Source organism: Vigna umbellata, chromosome 7, assembly GCF_029865625.1.
Source record: "Vigna umbellata cultivar VRB3 chromosome 7, Vumbellata_1.0, whole genome shotgun sequence".
NCBI classification, from domain to species: domain Eukaryota; kingdom Viridiplantae; phylum Streptophyta; class Magnoliopsida; order Fabales; family Fabaceae; genus Vigna; species Vigna umbellata.
Window position 1 is genome coordinate 44832245 of NC_142171.1, and position 15077 is coordinate 44847321.

The following is a 15077-nucleotide window of genomic DNA, read 5'->3' on the forward strand; positions in this document are numbered from 1 at the left end:
GTTTGTGTTGAAAGTCAGATTCATATATTCTGTAACTTTTGTACCTCTGATTTATAAGCAAGAAGATCTGATTTAGAGGAACAAAATCTCCTCTAATAATGTGGAAAAAAAAACCCTTGTAAATCAAACTGTGTGGTAGCATTCAAGCACAGTTCAAACATCTCTTGCATCTGGTTTTCTAATTTAGACAATCATGTTTTGGAGGGTGAAATAATCTAAGTCAACTGAAAGACCAAGTTGTGTTTCTGCTCCAACGATTCTCTTTATCTGCAAACTGCAATGTTTTTTTTTTCTTTTTTCCGTTTTGTCTCTGTTCCTTTCTTTATTCTTGGTTTTAGGTTGGGTTCATGCATTCAGTGCAGGCAAACAGGATCTTCGAATGTCGTATGTGTAAAATATCTAGCAATATGGGTGTTCATGAAGAACTCGAAGACGCTAGAGCTGAAATCCAGAAACTCAAGCACAAGGTAAATCTACTTCAGAACATGAAGAAATCCTATGATGCACATGCCAATCAGATACTGGAGGCTATGTTCAAAATTGAGAATCTGAACCAACAACTGTTTGAAAAAGAAGATGAAATCAATGGCTCTCAGCAGATAAATGAAGATTTAACCGATAGTTTAAATAATAGAGAGGTCACCAGGCATCTCAGTGCTGCAAATGATGAACTTGGAGCAGATTGTGTTGAAAAGTTTAGAAAGTGGAAAGATGAAAAAAGAAGGTTGCTGGTGCCGTTCGAAGAGGAAAAAGGGAAAATGGAGAACCAAGAACAACTGATGCGTGTGTACACAAACGAGATTGGAAGCAGGAACGATTGCATTCCAGTTTCAAACAACGAGTGTTTGAAAATAGAGAACAATTTAAAGACATCAAGGGAAAAAGAAGAACCAGATGCCTTGTTGCAGAAGCTAGAGGAGGAAAACATGAAGGTAGAAGAGCAATTAAAATGGGACAAGGAACAGTTTAAACATCAGGAAGAGGAGGATGAAACACTTAGAGAGCAGTTTAAAGCAAGTAAGGAGGAGTGGGAGTTGCAAAAGCATACATTGCTTGATAAGATTTCTTTACTGCAGTTATTGTTAGACAGCCATGTAAGAAAAGCAGATGATCTGCAACACCAGTTACTGATGTGCAAACAAGCTCTTGCTGACGAAGAAAGCCAACGAAAGCGTCTGGAAGATGAAGTCTCAAATTTGAAGAAAGAGAAAGAAGAGGAGTGTTTTCAGCTGATGAAGCAGTTAGAGTTGAAAAATGCTGCTTTGATCAGTGCCCAGAAAGATATCAATGAATCAGCATATCAACTCTTCGAAGAGAAAGTTTTGGACATGCAAGTTGTTTTCAAAGAACAACTTGCGGAAGCTTATGATGCTTTAGACAGGGCTAACATTGAACTGGATGAGAGAATATGTGAAATAAGTGAAATGGAGTTTGAATTGAGGATATGGAAGTCACTTGTTGAACGTTTGAAAAATGGTCTTGAAGTAAATCTTGTCATGCGCAGAGAACTGGAAAATTCACTCCTTGATCAAGTACATTTTAGTGAGAGCCTCAATCAAGAAAAGTATAGCTTGATTTGTAAGTTGGAAGAGAGAGAAAATGAAATAGATTGTCTGCAGCAACATGTTTTCCTATATGAACAAGAACCAAAAGTAAAGGAAACAGAAGCTTCTGCCCCAGGAAGAGGGTTAACATCCGAGTCCTCTGAAACTGTGGAAGTGAGTTATCTCCAAATCATAGAGGAGAAGAACAAGATTTTAGAGGAGTTTCAAAAGGAGGTTCTTCGGCTACAACAAGAATCGTATAGAAAACAATTTGAAAGTGCCGTGATTGCACAAAGAAATATGGAAAGAACCAATGAGGATGAGGAAGGGACTCATATCCAGATTATTGAGGGAAACTATAGTAGAACAGATGAGATCATGCAGCAGGTGACTTCACTGGAACAGAAGTTCACTAGCATCTTGACCTCCATTTCTTCACAGCTTTTTGAGAAACAGGCTGAAATTATTCATGTCAAAGAAGCTTGCAATATGATCACAGCAGCTGAGGTTCTAGCAGCTATTGAAATTGAAGAGAAGAAATTGATGATAGAGGAACTTGAGGATGATATATATGATTTAGAGCAGAAACTGAAATTGCAAGAGATAAACATGAAGCAATCAGAACAGCTTGCATTGGATGTTGAAGAGGAAATGAATGCAAAACAGGTCAAAGCGAAGGAGTTGGTTGATGAAATGGAGAAGAAGCTAAGAGACTCAGATGCTTTTCTTCAAAAGGTTAAGATAGACAATAGAAGTTTGCTTGAAAGTGCTACAAGATTGTCATCATCAGAAAGGGAAAACTTGATTAGTTTTGTTCAGGGATTAGATGATAAAATGTATGAGTGCACTACTGCAGACACTCAACTAATGGATAGATTGAGAAGATTAGTGCAATGTTTTGAGAATGATTATCAAGGAATGAATTTGAAAAAGGATGGTGAATTGGTTGTGAAAGAGAATATGATGATGCATTCTTCAACGGGGTTAAAGAAATCTGAAACCTTTTCTGAGCTAAGATCACCATTTAAGTTGCTCAATGTTTAGTTGCAATAGGGAAAATATTTGGTAGAGGAATGAGATGTGCCTCCTAGAGTTTTAGCAAAAGCATCACTCAGCTTTGAAGCATGAACAATTCTAGATTCTAGAAATGTACATGAAGTTCATTTTCTTCACCTTGTAAGTCTTTTTGTTGGCTTTCAATGCACCTGTGCCTTCAGTTACGCCTAGTTGTTCCATAAAACCTTATGCCTTTCTTTCAAGAACCTCACTATGATTTCCAAAACAGACTAAATTGATTTGCTTAAATATTATTCCATTTCATGGGTCCTTTTATTTTGAAAGAAAAGTCCTACCTTATCTACGTGTCTTTTAAAAGATGAATCCAAGCAATTCCTTAGTATTTTTTTTAACTTTAATTAAGTTTTAAATTCTAGATAATTTTAAATATTTCACTTGAGTTTTCCTTAATATTATTGTCTGTTCTATTAAAAAATATATGTTTTTCATTAAATAACTTGATGACCTCGTCCTGTTAACTTTTATGTTTAATTATGTGTTCGTCTCAATCAATTATTTTCAATTTTGATTTAGCTATAGTTTGGTTTTAGTTCACTAATTAAAGTTTTTCATTGTTTAATTGTTTATTTTTAATTCTTAAAGTTAGATGATGTTAGTAGTGTATATGTGAAATACTAACATATATTTCTTTGTCATATTATAATGCTTATAAACTAACACAACTAGTTTTTTACATATTTGAATTTAAGTCTATTTAAAAGTAACATATTTAAAAAAATATATTATGGCATTTTTGTAACAAACATCACATTATTTACGTTTCTTAGTTGGGACTAGATTTTACGTATGATGCTTACACATTTTACATTTTATTCTAAATTAAGAGATGCAAAATTTGTTTACCCTACTTTAACATTTTTGTTCTTGCGTCAATGTTTTTCCTCATGAGCGAACATACCATTGTATCTCGAGCACCACACATTTTCTCCAATCAGAAAACTCTAATCCTACGTGGTTTTTCTAGTCAGATGTCACACTGGTGTTAGGTTGATTTTGAGTGGCTGTTGCATTTTGGTAGAGATCTCATGGTCACAGATATGGTTGTGGATGTATGGCATGGTTACAATGGCGGTGTGTGGTAGTTAGAGATATGTGATTATGGTAGTTTGCATTGTGATTTGCAGTTTACAACATCTTTGACGTTGCTCCATGGTGATTGTTCATATTGTGCGTGACGCGTGCATTGTTACGCGTCTTCTTGTTCGTGATTCCCGCGATCCTATAGTGAGTGGGAATGACACAATGGTTCGGTAGATGTTAGAGGTGACCTGCACAATGGGATTTAATAGTACAAAGGGTGGTCATGGATGATGACGGCTACGTGAAGATGGGAAGAAAAAAGATGATGGTAGTTATGGTGGATGTGGTCGTTTCCTTTTCTTCTTTTTTTAATTATGTGAAGAATTTACGCCACTTGGTTAACACATTTATTTACGTCTTCCAAATCTACGTTTGACCTAGAACAAATATAAAAGACCAAAAATAACATACTTTTTTGTGTTAATAATATGTGATATGACCATTTCAATTAGAATTTCAATTTATGCACTAGTGCAGCGAAGGGCAACGACCGCGGTTGTTTTTGAATATATGTCGCGGTTTTAGAACCGCGACATATACGAGCGAGATAAAAAGTCTGGGACTTTAGGCCGCGGTTACAACCGCGGTAATAACTTGAGGGATATGACAGCAGTTCTTTCTTGAACCGCGACCAAAACCCATTTTTTTAAAAAAAAAAATTCGTGTAACCTTTGGCCGCGGTTCCAACCGCGGTAATAACGTCGAGATATGACAGCGGTTCATGCTGGAACCGCGGCCAAAACCCTTTTTTTAAAATTTTCGTGTAACCTTTCTACCTCGGTTCTGGCCCCATACGTAAATATTCTACAAAATTACATTCATACAATTATACAATATATTCAACATAAAATCAATTCAATCATACAATCAATTCAATTATACAATCAAACAATTAATAAACATTCAAATTATCAATTCAAACATTCAATTATACATAATTATTCATATTCAACACACAAAAAATAAAAAATTAACAAAATGAAAATTAATAAACAGAATAATACAATCATACAATCAAACAATTAATAAGCATTCAAATTATCAATTCAAACATTCAATCATACAATATTATTCATATTCAACCTACAAAAAAATTAAAAATGCACAAAATGAAAATTAATAAACATAATAATACGAACGTGGGAGCGTGAAAAACCACACAATAATGAAGAAGATTGAACAATCCGCGGTCTGAACGGAACAAATTTAAAAGAAAAAACACAATACCTACAAAAAATATAACAAAACGTAAGTTTGATAATCCGAATGAATAAAAAAACGTATCAAACCAACCCAAAATAGAAAAACTCCGGCGACCAAAGCAAAATTTGATCAGATACAAACGTAGGTGATGAAAAATGAGGAAGGAAGTCCTTCTACAGTGACTGCAGCGGTGCAATAGTGGTGGAAGAAAGAATAGAGGAAGATCGCGGCGCAAGAATGTCGTTGTAGAGAAAATGGCTAGCGAGGACGAAACTGTTCGAGGAAGACGAAACTGTTCACTCTGTAATATTGTTTTTAACCTAATCAAATGTTACTACCGCGGTTCATTGGAAAACCGCGATAATACGGCCTCGGTTCCCAACATCATCGAGGCCTATTCTCTTAAAAAAAAACTTAAAAATTGTTTGAAATGGCAATTTTGAAATTTTTTTCAACCTTTCTGCCGGGATTCCCCGCCCAACCGCGGCTTATTGTCTTAAATATTTAAAATTTGTTCAGATCAGGGAATAGACCGCGGTTCCCCCCAAAATCGTGGTCTATTCCTTGACGGTTTGACTTCAAAATTTATTTCTGGACTGCTTTGGAGGGAATTTCATAATTTTGCAAGGACAATAGACCGCGGTTCCCCCCACAACCAAGGCCTATTCCCTGACTGTCTGAATTCAAATTTATTTCAGACTGACTTAGGTGGGAATGTCAGAATTTTGCAGGGACAATAAACCGCGGTTCCCCCAAGAACCGAGGCCTATTCCCTGACTTTTGATTTCAAATTTATTTCAGACTGACTTAGGTGTGAATGTCAGAATTTTACAGGGATAATAGACCGCGGTTCCACCCATAACCGAGGCCTATTCCCTGTGGGTCTGATTTTAGACTAACTTCGGTGGGAATGTCAGAATTTTGCAGAGACTATAGGTCGCGGTTCCTTAGAGAACCGCGACCTAAGGGTATATACAGCTGCGGTTTTGTTGCAACCGAGGCCTATACTGTCGATATAATTTCAAAAATGCCACCGCGCAATATTATGCTTCTGGTTCTGGTTAACCGATGCATAATATGCGCGGTAATAGATCAATTTTTTACTAGTGATGTGTGAATCTAGTTACATTTTTAGATATGGAAAAGAATAATTTTTATTAGTTTAAGATTATAACTACATGTTTGGTACGTAAATAGCGTATCATGAAAAGAATGAAAAGGATCTCTAAATACCTTGGACTCATCTTATTTTCTAGAAATAAGGTTATTTCATAAACAAAACTTCTTATCTTTTAGAGGAGTTAATTTGAATTATTTATTTTGGAAGACTGAAATCATAATGAGAATTTTGCTAAACCATAAGAAATTGACCTAGGTTAGAAACATATAAATGGAAATTATGTTAATTTGATTCAAATTGAGAGATTGGTTCAACAAATATTATCTTAGTATCTTAGTTGTATAAATGTGGATGTGTTGTGTGAATATTTGATTTATAAGGTGAAAATATTGAAAGATATACTAAAAGACATGTGATTATTTTGATTTCAATGATTGTATCATGAAAAAGTTTAGAATTTGATTGTTGAATGATGAATTAGGAACATGATTTGTTGGTGGATATGGTTGTGAATTATAGTATTGATGTTGAATTTTTTTTCGGAAAAACTTAAGAATTGAAAAACTAAATTGGACTAAAATAGGTATGAGAGATGTAATGCGTTACTCTCAGCTTAGCATTTCAAAGCATAGGAGTTGTATATGGTGATATTGGGACATTACCCCTTTACTTATATTCCAGCACCTTCATCGATGGAAGCAAGCATAACGATGATATTCTGGGTGTCTTTTCCTTTATCATCTACACCATCTCCACATACCTATGATCAAATACGTCTTCATCGTACTATGGGCTAACAACAATGGCAACGGTACCAATCATTTTCTAAACATATATCAAGTTTGAGTGAGAATTGATACAAAATCTAAAGGCATTCATTTAAGAGGAAATTACATATTGTGGAGGTGGAGGGAAGTGGAAATGCAATCAAACAAGCAGCGGTGGTTGAAAGCAGTGATAAGAGGCAAGAACATCATTCCTCCAATAGAATAATCCCCAATCAACCAACATCAGCCTCATCCAACTCAATTCGATCATTGGGAGGGAGTGCAACCAAGTCATATGTTAACTTCCTTGCCTCACCCATCCATGGAGCTGAAGAGCAACTCAAGTTCATAGAAAAAGCATTAGAGAAAGGCATGATGTACATGCTGGTAGAAGTAAAGGTTGTGGTCACCCAAACTCCTCCATCATCAATAAGATCATTGTGAATTATGTGTACAATTTCTTCCGAAAGAACTTCAAACAAGGCCAGAGTTCCATGGTAATCCTACGCAAACAGACTTCTCAAGATTGAAATGACATACGAAATATGACAATATCTCTTCCACCCATCCTTAAGCACAATAAATATAAACTTCCCTTTAATTTTAATGTTACTAAAGCATGTTACTTTACAATTACCCATAATCAACAAAAGAACCCTTTGCATTCCACCTTTTAACTCTTAAATATTCTAATGTCTATTAATTTTGAACACCACAACACTAATATTCACAAAGAATATATATAATGGATATGATAAAAAGCCATGTAATGTAATATAATCCTACTCAACCATTTGTTACAAAACTATATTGTCTTTAGAAAAATAAAAAAAAATAAGGAAACCAAATATATATAAATAAATATCAGCAACTAAATCAAGAATTAAAAGCACATATTTATTTTTTTCATCTTAGTAATTACAAAAGAAAATAATTTTATTCGTGTGTGCGTACATGTGCATACATCTGTGTATGCATATCTCCGTATGTTTGTGTGTTCTTAAGTCTGTTTGTTCGTGTGTGTGAGTTTATGCATGCATATGTTTGTCCGTGTGTTCATACTTGTGTTTGTGTTTTTTTAAAATTAGAAAAAATAGGAAATAATGACATCTATATTTAGATTAGTGAAAAAAAAGAAAATAATGATGACTTAATATGACGGGTGTAGTGCGTATGTCATAAAACATGATGTAATAACATTTTTGTAGTAAAAATGAAAGTTATTAGGACAGACCTATCATACTAATTACCTATTATGTCAGTTTATAATTTTAAAATGGAACAAAAAAATTTGAATTTACTATGAGAGATGTAATGTGCTTGTCTTATAAGAGTATATAGTGTGCATCATTGTTCTTCTTTGGATTCGGTTTTATTGAATTAGTTTATTTAACATCTCAACTAACCAAGTTCACAATGGAGGATATTTTCCAATTGTATCCGCTATGTTCTTGACGCCGATTATAGGAATTTGGCAATATGTGCACAAAGAAAGATAAATGTTTTAGTTAAAAAACAAGTTATGCATATTTGAATAAAGTGGCGAACAACCCAAATGTAAGGCGAGTGCTAAGAATTGGACTTTTGTATTCTGAGCTAATGTAAGACATTCCTCCCATATTCCCACACCTTATATCTAACATTCTATCTTTGCATTCAATTATTGTGTTTGTGTCTATTAAAGCAATTCAGGTGAGTTCGGAGGTGAGATTCTTGTTTCGACAGGTGAAGGTGAGATTCTTGTTTCGGTAGGTGGAGCCAAGAGAGTATATAGTTTTTTGTTGTGTTATGGGGCATGGTTACAATGACGTTCTTGAATCCTGCAAAGTTTGAGTCAGAATTGATACAAAATTTTAAGGCATTCATTCAAGAGGAGAACAACCATATGGTGGAGGTGGAGGGAAATGGAAATGCAATCGAACAAGCAGCGATGGTTGAAAGTAGTGATAACAGGGAAGTACATTACTCCTCTAGTAGAATAATTTTTTTCGGGCGTATGTATGTGTGCGTACATCCGTGTATGCATATGTTCGTATGTCTATGCGTTCATGAGTATGTTTGTTCGTGTGTATGCATTTGTGCATTCATACATATGTTCGTGGGTACATGCTTGTGTGTGTTATTTTTAAAATTAGGAACAAATAGGAAATAATTTCGTGTATATTAAGGTTTGTGAAAAAGTAGAAAATAATGATGATTGATTACAATGGATGTAGTGTATATATCATAAAAAAATGATGTAATAACATTTTTGTAATAAAAGTGAAAGTTATTAGGAGAGGCCTAACATACTAATTACCTATTATGTTCTTTTATAATTTTAAAATGGAACAAAAAAAAATGAATTTATTATGATAGAAATTGTGTGCTTGTCTTATAACTAATTCTTGATAGTTTTGCATTTTTAGTTAAATAAATGTGTTTTGCTATATGTTGAAAATTCTTTTTAGTTAGTTTTTGCTTAAATATGTCTCATTTCTTTAATAATTGCTTTTAATTAATTTGAGGGTGATCGTGTCGTTAACCAAAGTAGATTCTCAATCAAATGCAAGACCTTCCTAGATTATTCACAATGAATTCAACCAAAGTACATTCTCAATCAAATTTTAATGTGTTTAATCATGTTTATTCTTAAATCTCCTAACCAAATTAAAAACTAATTAATCAAAGTAAATTCTCAATTAATAATAGTTGAAATTATTACCACCAATCAAAGTACATTCTCAATTGATAGCAAAATCTCGTTTAATCATAGCAAAGTTCCTAAATTTAATCAAAGTAGATTCTCAATCAAACCTAGAAACTCTTGAACTCATATGATTAATATGCATATAGATTCAAACACCTTTTGATGCAATAATCATTACTTTTAATATGATTGAGAGATGAAAGACATAGAAGAAGAATAACTCAAATCATTAATCAAAAGAAACAATTGCATTAAATCAACTTAATGTCAGAATCCATAATGAAATTACAGTGGAATAGCCCTAGAAGCTTAGCCCTCCATCAATGGAGTGAAACACATGATGGAATAAAAGTGAGAGGAGTGATGGATTTTTGCTTCGAGTGGAGGAGTCTAAGAATGAATGAGTTGTTATTTTTGCCTCCCCTAGGTCTCTTTATATAGGCTTGATTGAGTTGGGACTCTGAATCTTCTGTTGATAAGATCTTTTATCTTCTGTTGATAAGATCTTTTATCTTATATCTAATATCTTCCAAACATTCAACAGATTTAATTGGTTTTTGAGAATATTTGATAATATTTTTCTAGATACAAAAAGATTTGGCAAATATTATCTTTTGATTTTTTTTGGGTTAAATATGTTTTTAGTCCCTAAACTATTGGTCGTTTTTGGTTTTCGTCCCTCTTTCAAAGTAAGGTACAATTTGGTCCTCATTCTTTTCGAAAACGTTCATTTTAGTCCTCGAAAACTAACACAGTTTAAAAAGTTGGTCCTCATTTAGCAACAAAATGAGGACTAAAATCAAAGTTCCGAGGACTAAAACGAACGTTTCGAAAAGATTGAGGACCAAATTGTACCTTACTTTGAAAGAGGGACGAAAACCAGAAACGACCAATAGTTTAGGGACTAAAAACATATTTAACCCATTTTTTTATTGATATAGTTAAATAAGGTAATTATTTAACAATATCAAATAAAATATCTTAAGATATATTTTCTCCAAATTATCTTTTAAAATATCTAATGGATTTGAACTTGTCCAAAATTACATTTCAACCCTTTTTATTTTATTCAAAATTGCACAACAGTCCAAAATTTTCTCTAATTGCACTTTAGCCTTTTTTCTTTTCAAAATTGCAATTCAAACTTTAATTCCAACTGCATCAACAAACATTAGACTATCCAAAATAATTTATGCAACTAAAATCACATTTTAAGCCTCTTTAATTCCTAAACTCGATAAAGTCAATTATCAAAAATCTTATTTTAAATAAATCATTTAAGCACAAGAATCTCATCAAAAATTTGAATTTTAAAACATAAATATGAGCATAAATATGTACTCATCATAACCCTTGTCTCTTTTTTTCAGAAAGGCCCCTGGTCAAAGGGGCCAAAATTTGGTCAAATTAAAGATTGGGCTTAATTGGGTAGAAGTAAATGGGCCAACGCTGATCTGGATTTTTTTTGCGCTGAGCATAAAGTGTTGAGTTTTAAATTGCTGAAGTTGTTAGAGCTAAATTGGGCAGAATAAAAATGGGCCAGGAACAACTGAAAAGTTGAAGCAATATGTAATGATGTTTGTGCTGCTGTGAGGGAATGGGCTGCAGTTTACTTTGGACTACAACTTTCATTGGGTTGAAGCCTTTTTGGACAACAGATTAATGAAACGCAACGTTGAATGCAAAGCTGACTTGGAGGGGTTCAAGGCCTCGCTTTTCATTTGGAAAAAAAGCTCGTGCAAGTAGGGGTGTCCTGTACTGCATTGCACTATAAAAATTTACAGTTAACTATAAACCAGTTCAGAAAAACTGTACTGAACTAAAAAATAGTTCAGAGTAACTGAACTATTTTCTAGTTCAATTATACTGCAGTACAATTTAGTTAACTAGTTTTTAGTTTATCACAGTACAATTCAATTAACTATATTTTCCGATTTCCCAAACGCTCATAGCAGCATCAAGCATGAACCATAAAGTGCTGGATTTATAGAACAGATGTAAAAGGGTCATGGTAAACAGTGAATATCCATATAAAAAATTAACTAGAACATTAATATCATTAAGGATTTCAGAGTAAACATTCAAATGGAATAACAAGTGAAGACCAGTACAAATTGATAATCAGGTTCAATTTTAACCTGAAGAAATCTATGTACAAGAATAGCCCAAAAGACATTTCCAATAGCAGCATATAAATAACAGAAACATCACTTTTGTTGCAACTTTAGAACTTGTTCCTCTTCCAAGGATCCAATTCCAAAATAATGATCAAGTTATTTCAAGCACTGCTGATGGACACCAAGTTGCTTCTCACGTTGCGCTCCATCTTGAAATAGCCATCCTCACCCCATCCACTACCCCATGAATTCCTCACCAACCAGTAATCAACACCATTTTCACTCCCATATCCAACAACCACCACACCATGATCTAAATTTGTTCCACATTTACTAGTAAACACACCCTGCAAAAAAATCACAACTTTAAGAGTTCAAATTACTATCTATGATTTAATGGTCTAATCTTTTAAAACTAAAAATATTAGTGCATCAACTGTGTTAATAGATTATATGGAATATGATATGAGATTTAAAATCAATGCATATTAAATGTGAAGAAACAAGAAATGCTACAAAAGGTTACCTATTAAAATAGATTTGGCATCAAAATGTTTGTCAAAATGCATGCCAGAAATAAATTTTGTATAAAACAGAATTCACAACTGGAACACGTCTATATCAATGAAAATTTTCAAGAAATGCAATCAAAACTGATCAAATGCAATGGAATCACGAATTCATGTTGCAAACCAAGATCATGGAGCAAAAACACTTAGAGTGATACACAAGAACTTTTGACAGAAAATAAGAAATGAGCACTTAACTAGCTAAAACTAAATGAAGTAAAAGACACTATAATTTTAACATCTAAATCTAGCTAGAAAGTGTATCAATAAATTTGACTCCAAATGAAAGTGGTACACCAGGATTTACAACACGAATCCTTTTTAATCCATGTCATCATTGCATCCAAGAAAATAAAGGAAAGTAAAAGCTCTTTTATACAATTTTCATTTTTCTATTGGTTTCAACATTCAAAACTTTGAAAGAAAAAGCTTCGAAGTAACAAATGAGAAGCTTTTATATAGTTGTCCATGACTTTAGATAAAGCAAAACTGCTAGTGTAACCAAGCTAAACAGGGTTAAATATAAAATGATTCATCTGTTTTAAATTTTATTCACACAGTCGAAGTTTATTCACACAGGCTCCTGCCCTGGCTGCCAAGAAACTGGACAATATGATTCCAACAAAGTTTCTACTTATTCAATTCCAAAAAGCATATACGATTCTTCCAATGTGTTATTCGGTTTTATATGTTCACCTAAAAATTACAATTTCAACTAAGATGAAGCAACCAAAAGAATTAATATTATTTATAATAATAATACAATTTTCATGAAGTGGGTGATACATGGACCCTATTTTGTAAACTCACGATCAGTATGGTTCCAATGCTTTGCTGACACTATGCAATCTAAGAAAAGAAGAAGAAAATAGGGTTAAATATGTTTTTAGTCCCTAAACTATTGGCCGTTTCTGGTTTTCGTCACTCTTTCAAAATAAGGTACAATTTGGTCCTCTTTCTTTTCAAAATTTTGATTTTAGTCCTCGAAAACTAACACCGTTAAAAATGTGGTAGTTTTCGAGGTTAGTTTTCGAGGTTAGTTTTCGAGGACTAAAACCAAAGTTTCGAGGACTAAAACTAGAGTTTCGAAAAGAATGAGGACCAAATTGTACCTTATTTTGAAAGAGGGACGAAAACCAGAAACGACCAATAGTTTAGGGACTAAAAACATATTTAACCCAAGAAAATATAATAGATACTCAAAGTCGGAATATTGAATTAATGCAGTGTTCTGAAGATGAGATACAAATACTAACTTAACAGTCCTATTTATACTAACACTCAATAGTCCTATTAAATAAGTGAACATAACATGTGTAAGAATAGGTAAGCTTCCTACAATATAAGATTCCTAAATATAAAGTAACACAACTAACCACAACATGACAAGCTATCCCAGACAATTACGCGCCATTATATACCTCAAATAATTTGTACAAATCCTTACACAAATGATAGATGAAAACATTTTCATTTCAGGGTCTAAACAAAACAAGGCAAAAAAAACCTTGAAAATAGCAGCCAGTGCTTCAACGACACCAAGTAACTGAAAATGATCGAGTAAATCTTCAGTTACAGAGGACATGACCGTATGTGTCCACTCAACAAAGCTGAAGCAATTAGAAAAGTCAGATTAAAAACATGATTGGCAAAACAAGAGGTTTTATACAACACAAATGTGAGCATGCACAAAACCCCAAACATGTCTATAGTTATAACACATAATGTTGTAAACTAACAAAACTCAAATCTAGACATTTTCAAGAGATCAAACAAAACCATTCATTATATTTGTAAACACAACCCAAAAGCCAAGGAGTTAATTGATGATTTCAGACACGCTTAAAAGAGCCCTTGAAGACCGAATGACCAAAAATTTCAGACAGGACAACAAGGCCACTAGTTTTTTCAACTGCAACTTTGATTTCTGCTACTCCAACCTATTGATTCAAATTTCAAAACAATAATGTCCATCAAACAGAAGAAGATGAAAATGAGCAGACTTCATAATCCCTCGCAAAAACATAAATTCATTTGACCCATTTGTAATAAAATCTATTATCACCAATGACTCCATTTGAAAGCAGCGAAGAACATAAATTCATTTACCGAATCAGGTCCTTCAGTGCAGGGACCACCAACCAAAGCAATGATCCTAGCCCCAGTCTTGGGATTACAAGCACCAAGCAACACTACTGCTACGCTCAACGCCACGTCGGTACACTATGCAGGGCACTTCCCGATCAAAACCGGTCACGTCGGTACACTGTGCAGAAGGTGTTGAACTGTGTAAGGTTTTCGTTGGAGGAAGAGAAGGTCTCGAAGTGCGTAGGGTTTTTGTTGGGAGAAAGTGAAAATGAGGACTAAAAAACTTAAAGAAATAAAAAGACAGTTCACACCACACCAGTTCACACAGTTCAGACCAGTTAACTGTACTAAAAGTATAATAAGTTCAGTTTATTTAAACCGAACCAAAAATAAGTTATTTAATTTTTAGTAGAAATAGATTAGTTAGATTAGTTTATTTTAAATATAATATATTACAGTTCACTGTAATTCAGTATACTAAAATTATTTTTGACCAGCCCTACGTGCAAGGGGTTCGCCCCAATTCCCTCACCCTTCGAAGCTAGGGTTCGTCAGATGCAAAGAAGAGGTATTGCGACGAAGGTGAGCTCCATGGCTCGAGATTGAGCTTGATCAGAGGCTTTATGGCCCAAAGGACAATGGCCCAAAAGAGTGTCGGAGGCACGTGCGGAGCTGGAATGGGCTGAGGGAGTGCGAAGCGGTTCGTGATCAGAAAGTTAGTTGGAGAAGAGAATCACGAAGCTTTCAAGGTTCGTTTTCCCCCCTTTTTTTTTTTTCCTTTTTCTTCCTTTTTCGATTTCGCTATATAAAGGGAGTTTTGTAA

The 15077-nt window shown here is 33.9% G+C and overlaps 2 protein-coding genes across 2 annotated transcripts; one reads left to right on the forward strand and one right to left on the reverse strand.

Moving 5' to 3' along the window:
- The first annotated feature begins 211 nt into the window (after window positions 1-211).
- On the forward strand, window positions 212-2748 carry LOC124829112 (uncharacterized protein At4g38062-like). Its single transcript, XM_047302579.2, has one exon. It carries the CDS (start codon window positions 348-350, stop codon window positions 2586-2588), a length of 2241 nt encoding a protein of 746 aa, XP_047158535.2. The 5' UTR covers window positions 212-347; the 3' UTR covers window positions 2589-2748.
- An 8763-nt stretch (window positions 2749-11511) lies between these two features.
- Window positions 11512-14490, reverse strand: LOC148196374 (cysteine proteinase COT44-like). Its single transcript, XM_088093838.1, has 3 exons — window positions 14276-14490; window positions 13674-13776; window positions 11512-11944 (listed from the first exon to the last, which is right to left on the reverse strand). The coding sequence occupies exons 2-3, from the start codon at window positions 13749-13751 to the stop codon at window positions 11759-11761; spliced, it is 264 nt and encodes an 87-aa protein (XP_087949964.1). The 5' UTR covers window positions 13752-13776; window positions 14276-14490; the 3' UTR covers window positions 11512-11758.
- Window positions 14491-15077: the final 587 nt, after the last annotated feature.

What these genes read in the sequence shown, in the direction of transcription:
- LOC148196374 (XM_088093838.1), bottom strand. Translation starts at nt 13,751, where the DNA reads ATGTCCTCTGTAACTGAAGATTTACTCGATCATTTTCAGTTACTTGGT. An exon ending in CACTGGCTGCTATTTTCAAG is followed by an intron (nt 11,945 to 13,673) that starts GTTTTTTTTGCC and finishes ATTTTTTTGCAG; the next exon opens with GGTGTGTTTACTAGTAAATG.
- LOC124829112 (XM_047302579.2), top strand. Translation starts at nt 348, where the DNA reads ATGCATTCAGTGCAGGCAAACAGGATCTTCGAATGTCGTATGTGTAAA.